The sequence below is a fragment of the Bactrocera latifrons genome, unplaced genomic scaffold (assembly GCF_001853355.1).
Source record: "Bactrocera latifrons isolate USDA-ARS-PBARC rearing strain unplaced genomic scaffold, ASM185335v1 scaffold_23, whole genome shotgun sequence".
In the NCBI taxonomy this organism is placed as follows: Eukaryota; Metazoa; Arthropoda; class Insecta; order Diptera; family Tephritidae; genus Bactrocera; species Bactrocera latifrons.
Genome location: NW_017535852.1, coordinates 216,821 through 227,339, shown reverse-complemented (window position 1 = coordinate 227,339; position 10,519 = coordinate 216,821). Strand labels below are relative to the sequence as shown.

The 10,519-nt window shown below is 32.6% G+C and overlaps 3 protein-coding genes and 1 non-coding gene across 7 annotated transcripts; 2 read left to right on the top strand and 2 right to left on the bottom strand.

The window, feature by feature from the left end:
• Positions 1-129: 129 nt before the first annotated feature.
• LOC108968809 (39S ribosomal protein L18, mitochondrial) lies at positions 130-1,022 on the top strand. The gene has a single exon (XM_018933075.1). The coding sequence runs from the start codon at positions 382-384 to the stop codon at positions 961-963; it is 582 nt and encodes a 193-aa protein (XP_018788620.1). The 5' UTR covers positions 130-381; the 3' UTR covers positions 964-1,022.
• LOC108968812 (cytochrome b-c1 complex subunit 9) lies at positions 975-1,434 on the bottom strand. Its single transcript, XM_018933080.1, has 2 exons — positions 1,210-1,434; positions 975-1,135 (listed from the first exon to the last, which is right to left on the bottom strand). Exons 1-2 carry the CDS (start codon positions 1,339-1,341, stop codon positions 1,100-1,102), a joined length of 168 nt encoding a protein of 55 aa, XP_018788625.1. The 5' UTR covers positions 1,342-1,434; the 3' UTR covers positions 975-1,099.
• Positions 1,435-1,826: 392 nt separating this feature from the next.
• Positions 1,827-10,471, top strand: LOC108968810. 4 transcript variants are annotated; one of them, XM_018933077.1, is made up of 3 exons: positions 1,981-2,067; positions 4,994-5,435; positions 10,050-10,471. In XM_018933077.1, exons 2-3 carry the CDS (start codon positions 5,114-5,116, stop codon positions 10,151-10,153), a joined length of 426 nt encoding a protein of 141 aa, XP_018788622.1. In that variant the 5' UTR covers positions 1,981-2,067; positions 4,994-5,113; the 3' UTR covers positions 10,154-10,471. The 4 variants fall into 4 exon arrangements, with proteins under 4 accessions (XP_018788624.1, XP_018788622.1, XP_018788621.1 ...); XM_018933076.1 differs by lacking the exon at positions 1,981-2,067 and adding an exon at positions 3,167-3,266; XM_018933079.1 differs by lacking the exon at positions 4,994-5,435 and having other exon boundaries at positions 1,827-2,067.
• Positions 3,553-3,634, bottom strand: Trnas-cga. Its single transcript has one exon. It is a non-coding gene; the product is annotated as a tRNA-Ser (tRNA).
• Positions 10,472-10,519: the final 48 nt, after the last annotated feature.

Here is a 10,519-nt window from a genome sequence, read left to right as displayed (position 1 = left end):
TTGAATTATTTGTGAACAGCTGCATTTCGCGGTGAATAGTCATGCGACAAGTTCGCACAATAAATAAATAGTAATTATTAATAATTATAAGCTAAAATAATTTTTCATATAATTTACTTAAAATTGGAAAATAATAAAATGAATGAAGGGTCAGTTTGTCAAAGACATTAAAAGCAGAATACGCTCTATTGAAAAAGTGGACATTATTCACCGTCGGTGAATTTACGGAAAGATCAGCGCAATTATCTTTACATACTGTCAACAGCGATTATCAGTAGCACACCTTTGAAGAAGTCAACATTCAATACATTTGGTAGCCGGATAATTGTTTTCCAAAAACGAATAATTTGATAATTATTGAATTAATTTATCATTTAAAATATGTCGGGCCATTTTCAACCACTTAGATCTTCTCGCGTTTTGCGTAAAATAAAGGAAATCAGCCAGCCCACCGGAGAACCAGTCATAATAAACCGAAATCCAAGAAATCTGGAGAGATTGCGTATTGCACATAAACCCAACGGTTATTTTTTGGAAAAACCTGGACGTTCGTTTTGGCATAAGTTGGAGTTGACTGTAAGTGGACGTTACGTAACTGCAGAAGTGAGACATTTTCAGAATGGACCTATTGTCGGTGCGAGCACCTCGGAATGGGCGATAAAAAAGCATCTCTACAAAACCAAAGATACTCCTGCCTTTGTGAATCTTGCTCGAGTGCTAGCAATGAGATGCCTTCAGTCAGGCATTGTTGAAATGACTTGCAATATTGACGCCGTTGCCGGTGGTAAAGTAGAAAAGTTTCTGAAAACATTGGAAGAAAATGGAGTTAAGTTGCAAGAACCTGAACGATACGTTGCGCCATTGCCTTGGGATGCTGTGCGGCATGAAAAGCCCTGGGAAGTGTTAGAGGATCACCTACAACCAGCGCAACAAGCAAAGACAGAGAAAACACCTAACAAATAATAAATATTTTGTTTTTTCGTTTTTGTTTAGCAATAAATGTTACATTTATTCTAATTGAATGTTTGCTTTCAATTCATTGATAGCAAGAAGTATTCCCTGGTTACAATGTGCCAAAAGCCATTTGAAGTATCTTAGTTTATTCGTATTTGCCCTTGATATCCTTCCACAGTTTCTAAAATAATGAACAAATCAAATTGTCAAATAAGTTCTTACATAATTTTAAAAGTTGAATCATTTGCAACTTACTCCTTTATTGACGGATTCGAAAAGTGTTGTAGACCCCACTTCAAATGCGCGTTCAAAGAAGAATACGGATGCCATTATTCCCACGGCATATGTGGAAGTCCTTTTGAGTAAAGTATTGTAAATAGCCTTCATTATTTCGAAATTATTTTTGTGTTTTCCAATCGACTCGCAAAAATTCAACTTGTGCACTCACACGGAAAGTTGTCAAGTACCAGCTGTTCTTAAAATATGTGTGGCTGTCAAACGAAAGAAATGACGGAATCAAGAAAGTAATCGATGATTAAATTATTGTGAATAATTTGTGTAACTTTCGATAAATAAATAAGTATTAAAAAATCTTTAGTTTAGAAGTACATTTAAAGTTATTACAAAATAAAATTAATATCTTCAATATACTTAAGTTGTTAAATTCCATTTACTAACTTATTAATAATAAAAATAGTTCATAAGGCACCAATAAACTCAAAATTTTGTTTCCATAAAGTTACCAATATAAAACATAAATCTAGCATTTAATGCAGAATAAAACTTTATTTAAAAATTTTTTTTTTTCATTTGACACAAAAATTTATAGATTTTTAATCTTAACAAAATCATTGTGAATGCCATTTTAATGCATATTTGTTTGCTGTCAAAAGATCACAGACTCCAGTTTGATTTACAATTATTTTAATCGGACGAAGTTTTAGTCAAGTGGACTTTTTGTCTTCACAACTTAAATTAATTTATATAGTTTATTTTGTTTAAAATTAATTGTGTAAAAAATGGTTGATTTAACTGATTCATCATCACCATTCCAACAAAGCATTCCCAATCTGGCGTTTTATGTACCGGCTGTTGTTGTATTTGGACTAGCTGGTAAGTAGGGGTTCAAATATTTTCAATATATTCTAGTAAAGGTAAACATGCATGTAAGATTAGTCAGCTGTCATGTGTCTAGTGCTAAGTTATTTATGTGTTTAGAATTTCTTCAATTAGTTTTTCCATGTTCTATTATGCTTTCAAAACAAAAAAGTTTGCTAAGAATTGTATTTGCACTACAAACCGGTTGCTTTATTTTTTTCAATTGTATTTTTGCGGTCATTCACATTTTCATCGACTCCGTTCGGCTCTTATACCCTTTAACGAAAAAAGAATCAAAGTCTAACATAATTACTTAGCAATATGTTTTTTTAGTAATGCTACACGGTCGTTTGGATAATGTCTTTATATGTTCCGGTATTCAATTCGTATTTTAGATAGCACTGTAATTGCCATAAACATAACCAAACCTTCAATTGGTATTATTCTCGTTTTTGTATAATACGATTTTCCTGAGACCATCCCAATCCTTTAGATCTACTCTTTAATCTGTGTACGTGTATAGAAACAAATAATTTAAAATCGTTTTCGTGTACTCATATTCTACATGTTAGTATGAGTGCATGCATGCTAAAGTTACTTTATGTACATCCAAATAAGTGTGTATTATAAAGTATTCTAACTGATAAAGTTGCCCCGACAGCAAGTTCTCTTAAGTTAAACACATTAACAGAGTGACAAGTAAATTTTTCCTATCTTATCATATTTCAATAATGTTCCTTCCGATACCTCTGTATGTGTATGCATACATACATATATTTTACACACTAACATAAATATTGTATTAATTTCTGAATTATAGAATTTTTTGTTCATGTACATATATAATTCGTATACAAAAATATTTCCATTTATTGGTATGTATTATTTATTTATTTTTATTTTTTTGGCTGACCATTGTAAAGGTGTTGGTGGTCAAAAAATGCTGACGTTGTCAAGAAATCTGCACAAAAAATGAGAGTTTATTTATTTTGTGTAGATTAGCATTTTTTCTATGGACTGCTGCAACACTATCTCACGTACATATTTGTTATTTATGATTAAAATATCTACAAAACAGTGATATGCCTACTCTCTATACTCCTTCTGACCACAATGCTTTTAAATAATATCAGTACCTAATTCAGTGAAGTACAACGTGGCTGCAAATTTAAAACTTCTAATTGGTTAATTAATTTGAATTATATTTAAACAATGTTGGTATATTTTGAAAACATATTAAATAAATTTGCGTTTGTTTACAAACGTAGTAATTGATGAGTAGTGGTATATAATGTGCAGAGAGGTAGTGAAACGGGAAATCTTTTAAAATAGTCAAAATTATAATACCTTTTTATATGTGTCGAATGTAAATAAATTCAGTCGCAAAAGGCGTAAACACAATTATTTTAAATAATTATTATTGCATATTAACATTAAAATAAGTTCAACAAATTTCAAAATTGAAATTTTTTGAAAAAAGTACACAAAAAAAATATTTATCGCAGCCGGTAGGATTCGAACCTACGCTCCCAGAGGGAATCTGATTTCGAGTCAGACGCCTTAACCACTCGGCCACGACTGCTTATTTTACTTTACTGCTTAAATTGTCACTTGAATTTGACTACCTTGTTGGTACTTCGTCTCTAGTGTAGAATAATAGCTGGAGTGCAGTGGTGCCACATGTATTTGAGCTTAAAAATTGTGGTGTTTTTTTTATTGCATTTTTTGCTGAAGTTATAATAAATTTTAAGTAATGAAGCTGTAAAGTTTAGTTTTAAAATATATTTCATATTTTGTTAATAAAAATATCAGTACATAATGAACAATTCATAAAATATATGTATATTAAATTAGAAAAAAAATATATATAAATTTACCTTGCTAACCTTTCTAATTTGCCGAATATTTGGCTTTATCCAATTTCCCCTTCCATTTCGGGTACAATGATGTTGAATGGTGTTCCTACTAAGCAGTCATGTATTAGCGAACTCTTAAACCAAAGAACGATCGTTATGAAGCTGAATAAAACGTTGGGTTTCTTTACTCTGGTGATAGTATATCAATTTGTTATTCTAAAAGAAATCGCCGCAAAAAATCTGAATTTTATTGTTGCAAAATATTTTTTGTATGATGTCAAAATGATACTGCTGGTTGGAAAAAAATCCATCTGTCCGCGTTACGTACAATATATCGGAACAAAAAGCCTTATTGGATTGGTGCTAAGATCAGCAGATCTTAGTTGGCTATAGTTGTTGTTGCAGCGGTAGGCAATATCGCGATGAACATCCGGCCGGATAAAAAAGCCGGGTGCGTTCCTATTTTTCTATTATGTAGAAAATGTATAAAATACATATATTTGAGAACTAAATTTGTAGCGAAAATAAAATCCACGTTTCTTGTTAGATCATTTTCCCATAAAGCATAACAGCTTACAAGTCAACAATTTTAAAACATATTACTTTTTTAAATTCTTATGCCATCAAATATTTAGTTAAAAAAATGGCAAACCGCTGTTTCGCCTCAAGTAAAAAGGCTAGAACAGCTTTATTTTTGCAATTTAATGTAAATGTTTTTTTTTTTAAACCAAAACGTATCATATCCATTTCCTATTTCCAAATATATTACTTCCATCTTTAGTTGTTTATATAAGATTTAAAATATCCCGTCTAAAAAATATCCACTTCATATTAATATACTGTATGTTATGCATTAACGATAAACAATTTTTTGCCAAAGCCCATTAGATATACATATATAGATTGGATTTTTGTCGTTGTCAATTTTTTTTTTCAATTTTACTATAATTGCATTCACTCCTCTCTGCAAATATCCTGCTCCATTTTGATATATTACAAAGATATAATTATTATATTATAAACAGTTATTGCATAGCAATATTATATAAACATTCTCAAAGTAAAAACATTGCAAATTGCCTTAGAATTTCGTTAAAGCGCCAGTTAAATTGTGAACAAGAATTTCGCGTGCCAAAGTAAACGAGCATTACCAAAGCAACAAGTAAACAACCACATTTGACAGACAGCCAATTACTTCGGTGACAATGGCTAATGATCCAGCAAATCAACAACAATTCGCCGAAGACGTGGCAGCACTTGCCGCTGGCTCTGGTGATCCCTATGGAAATCTCGGTGATCCCAAGGGCGATTTTAAGATGCCCAGTGTGGATGAGGTTTGGAAGTTAATCGAACAAATGGACGGTATAAGCGAAGAGGAGAAGGCTAATCTTAAGGAGAATCTTTATAATCCACAAGAAGGCTCCGCAGAGGATTTTATGCGTCGCTATGCTCAACCTGGACCCGTGCATTCCTCTTGGGATTATGCAATATTCTTTGCAATGATTGCGATTATTGTGCTTCTATTTGGTAAGCAACAATGGATTGGTTTAAATGTGTAAAATTGTTGAGACTGTCATTTTTTTTTTAACTATGTGCCTTAATTAATTTATTTTAACACGTGAAAACGTTGAATAAGTGTTTTAATAATATATTCTTAATTTCAACAAATAATTTTGATCAAATTTCGGTTTTGATTTGATTACGTAAACCCAACTGTCGTGGAAAAGAAACGGAACGTTTGTTAAAATACGTACGTTGCCTTTTATGTTTCGAATTAGGGACCAAATCAAATTTAAATAATCGAAAACCGTTTTATTGTTTTTCAAAATATTCTCCACTTAGAAGCCATAATAGTTTGAAACCCATTAGAAAAGAAAGATAAAATGAAAACCTAAGAACAAATAATTTACGGGCGATTTGTGGTCGGAAAGAGATAGAGCAGTGAGTGATTGAATTTTCATACTTATGAACGGTTTATTTCGATTTCCGGGAAACTAAGATTCTTTTGGAAAAAAGTTATGTACCAAAGTTGCAGGTAATAAAAATATGTACAATATTTTGTTTGACACCACATTCACATAACCTCTAAATGTATGTAAAAAATTCAAATATCCAAGTTTTAGCGGGTTTTAACCCGGAGGTTGTAAAGTACAATATTTGGGGGAAGTCTTGGCACAGAATAAGCGATATTTTGCATAAAATATCATCCTTAAGAACTGGAATTTATACATTCGATATCTTAAGATTTATTTGTTCAAAGTTTTATACTGATATTTACGTTAGCTACATTGATTTTGGTGCTCATTTTTTGTGAGCACAATTTTATACACAAAAGAAAGAATTACCTAAATACTTCACAAACGATTACGCTTGAGTTATCTAATATCGCTGCAAGCTTGTTACAGTTACTACTCACATATACTTCTATATGTACATATATTAAATAAACCGTATTGACATAATAGTTAATAGGTACTTTGTTCTGGCGGTAAGTACACATGTGTAAACTGAAGTTTCCTCAACGAATCATCAAAGTTCCCGATAAGATTCGAGCGAGTACCGAATTCGTATAAAATAAATAGAGCAAAGCTAAAATAGAAAAACTTACATATTCACATACATACTCAAAGAACAATAACGCTGAGCGTCAACTTCCAAGCGGCTATCATTCGGAATATTTTTTTTTTGTTTTGTTACTTCCCCACCGCATTTCGTAGTTCGCCTAGCCAAATAGACATGGTCGCTCGCGTGCTCCCAGTATTCAAGCGCGACCAGCGAACGGCGGTCTCTTCGCTTGTTGAACTCACATTTGTTGGCAGTTGAACGCCGTCACTTAGCACATTCGTACAAAACAATTTTTGTGCTTCTAACGCTGCGCGCCGGTGTGCACAAACCTGCATTACATACACACAAACACATAAGCATCACAGACAGACTCGRCGGGCGCATACATACATATGTTCTGACGATTATGGCAACCGGCGGCGGCGAACACCTTCACATAATCGATCAGCTGCAAAGCACAGTGCAATCGATCATACACCGGATTGGCGGTGATAACAGTTATGCACAACGGTTACTCAGTAAAATTCACGCGCTGCAGGAGAAGATCGAGTCGCTATCCGGTCAGGAGCGTGTCGAGTTTCTGCACAACGCCAAGGATACGCTGCGCAACACCATCGAGCATGCCGAGCAAAAGCTAATGCAATATACGAATTTCCAACAAGTCTACAATTACTCCATTGTGGCGGCGTTATTATTCACGCTGCTTTTGGTGATTGGTGTGTTGCGAGTTTTTTATTTAATGTTTTGTTTAAAAATTTTTTGTATTATTACATGCTTGTGTTAATAGTTGTGCGCGAAGTTTTGATATTTTTCCAAACTAGTTGCGTGTGTAGCATTGAAAGTTGAATTTTTGTGGTGCAAAGGTTAATTATTTATTGCTTAAGTTTTTTTTATTTTTTTTTATGTGTGCATTTTGTAGTTTAGCGCTTCATAAGCTTGGCGCAAACAAGTGGTTACACGCGGCTACAACGTGTTTTTTTTTTTCGAAATTCATTGCTATCTACTGCAAATGATAAAATATTTGTGGTGTCATTGTGCTGTGCACGCTACGAAGTCGATTTGAATCGACTGATGTTTTTTCTAAATTAATAATAATAGTGAAAGTTGAAAATTAAAAAAGTAATAGTGAAAACGCGTCACTCAGATGAGCTCTTATTGAAAATTTTTGTTTTTTTTTTATACCTGTCAAAATTACTCTTGAAACCTTTTATCAGTTGCCACTCATCAACAGCTGTTCTCAGTTTCAAAACAAAAGTTAGCCGGAACAATTCAGATTTTTTTTTTTGTTCAGTAAACAGCACGTTAAAAAAGAAAGTTGTCTAACGGCTTTTATAAGTTACTTTCTGCTTCTTACCTTGACATTTGCTATCTAAGCATGTTTTGAAGTTTCAATTTGTTTAGATGCTTTTAACTCTCTCTAAACCAATATTTCTCAGTCAACAATATTGTGGCATTTCGAAAAAAGATTTTTCTAAATAATTAGCTCTTACTAAATGTTTGTTTATTAGTGTTTGTTTTGGTATGAAAACCAAATAAATCGTGTGTGCTTAATTAAGTTCAAATAGTAGACATACATACATATGTCTGTACTTAAAGAAATTACAATTTTTATTTGATTTTAATTAAAAATGGACTTTACACTAATCGCAAGAATTTTTTTTATAAACTGAAAAGGACATATGTATATACACATTAAGTTTGTTACAGCAGAAACATCGGAGACCATACAAAATATATTATATGGATACCTTATACCTCCATTTCGCCGTTCCCTACTTTTTTGAAGAAAAAATAAACCACAGAAAGTTCAATTTTAATGGGGAATGTTCTTTATCATTCGAAAGAACATTCCTTGGCACTTATTTGTTTAAAATTACCTCTTTATTTCAAATGTTGGCCACGGCTACGTCTCATCTCATCTGTGCATTTGTTGAAGTCAATTTTCGATGACTACTTCGAGCATTTCGACTGGTAACTGGCGAATGACGCGCATGTTGTTTTACTCCCAGTCCTGAATCGAAGCGGGATTGTCCGCATGGACTTTACATATCCTCACCGAAAAAAGTCTAACGGTGTGATACACACGATCGTGGTGGTCAACCGGCCGGCTCAATAATTCCGCTCATTGATGCTATGTGTGGGAAGTGGCGCCGTCTTATTGAAACCAAATGTCGCCAAGATCCCAAGCTTCAATTTCAGGCGACAAATGGTTGGTTATAATGGCGCGATAACGGTTTTTTTTTGCGTCGCCATTGACGGTTACGTTCTCACCGGCTTAGTTTTTAAAGAAATATAGACCTATGATTCCACAGGTCCATAAATCACATCAAATCATTGTTTTTTCTGCATGAACTAACAGCTCTTGAATCTTCAGTCCAAAATTTGTTAATTTTGCTTGCTTACATGCCCATTGAGCCAAAAACAGGCCTCATCGCTGTAAGAATATACCTCGAAAACGTCGGACCTTTTTGGAACTTTACAAGAACCCATAGATCGAAGCGATGTCGCTTCGGAAGGACGAGCGACTTCAGTTCTTGCACAAGCTGAATTTTTTACGCATTCAATTTAAGATCTCGACGTAAAAAAGGCTATTGAAAAAGTACCTCTACTTGGATTACGCGTATCGTATAAATGATCAGCGTAACAAGCTTACTATATATGAGTGCATTAATCCTGCAGTTTTTGAGTTATCGCTGCACAAACCTTTTTCTCTCCAAAAGGCTAAACCACCGATATCGATTTACTATGGTCGAGCAACAAGAACGATATGATTTTTTTAACATAATTTTTTTTTTTTTACTTTTTATACCACTTTTGGTGTTAAAAATGTTTTTTGGATAATTTGTTTGGATAATTTTTTTTCCAAACCAATATTTGTGTGAAATCAAAAATTACGTACATATTTCATCCTATTTTTTATCATTTAAAAATATAGTAAAAAATGTTAAAATTATTTTTAATTATAATTTTGGGGAATACAAAGTAAAAAATTATAATAATTAAAATGTTGATTCCGTTATTTTTGATTGGATTATTTCCCGTATGGCAGACCTCCGTATGTGCATTAATCGATCTTGAAATAAGTTTCACTTAAATTCCATTATTCTCTTAAAATATGTCTTTGGAATAACACCAAGGTCACAAACAAAAGAACAACTTAAAAATTGTGGCCGAAGTGGTCAGACATCAGAAATTGTATGCGAATCTAGGTCTAGCATCTGGCAAAGCTAACACACGACGATAAATCAGCAATTGAGTGTTAAAATAGACAAAAGTTCTATGTAAATAAATATAATTTCGTGTGGGGTCATTTATTATTTATGTTTTTAACAAATCCTATATGGAATATTTTTATGTAGAGGAACAGAAATGCCAAATTTAATTTGGTTTTCCATGCAATTGGTGATAAAATATAATGTGAATGCTGTGCTCCATATAAATTAGGTTAGGTCGTTGAGATGTTTTACATAATCGACTTTTGTTTATCGATTATATATTTAATATTTTAAATAAAACTTTCAATTATTTTTTTTTATATACATATATGTATATATATATATTGTTTTTTCTTTGCAGCGCTCTTCGGCTACAAACTGTACAAATCGCTGATGGAGAAGGAACTGAAGAAGAAGGAGAAATTGAAAACCAAACAAGCCAAAAAGTCCAAAAAGACAAATTAACGTTGACAATTTTATTTCATACGTATATTTTCATACATAGCAGCTACGAACATAACATTCTAAACGGGAATACGCCAATTTTTCTTGCAAATGCTCTGTTAATTACATATGTACATTCAAACTTAATACCATGTAAAAGTGCAGTCAAATTTACGTGATTGCGCTACATTAATTATTTGTAGGCTGAGTACAGTTAGTTGTAGTGTTTGTGTGTGTTTTAACAAATTATAAATGCAATATCTATACAATTTCATTATACAGCGGCACAAAGGCATATGTACGTACAATATACATATACATATATAATATAAATATTTATTTACAAGTGTAGTTTGTTGTTGTAGTGGTTTTTACGTAGAAATCAGA

What these genes read in the sequence shown, in the direction of transcription:
- LOC108968809 (XM_018933075.1), top strand. Translation starts at nt 382, where the DNA reads ATGTCGGGCCATTTTCAACCACTTAGATCTTCTCGCGTTTTGCGTAAA.
- LOC108968812 (XM_018933080.1), bottom strand. Translation starts at nt 1,341, where the DNA reads ATGAAGGCTATTTACAATACTTTACTCAAAAGGACTTCCACATATGCC. An exon ending in TCGAATCCGTCAATAAAGGA is followed by an intron (nt 1,136 to 1,209) that starts GTAAGTTGCAAA and finishes TCATTATTTTAG; the next exon opens with AAACTGTGGAAGGATATCAA.
- LOC108968810 (XM_018933077.1), top strand. Translation starts at nt 5,114, where the DNA reads ATGGCTAATGATCCAGCAAATCAACAACAATTCGCCGAAGACGTGGCA. An exon ending in GATTATTGTGCTTCTATTTG is followed by an intron (nt 5,436 to 10,049) that starts GTAAGCAACAAT and finishes TTTTCTTTGCAG; the next exon opens with CGCTCTTCGGCTACAAACTG.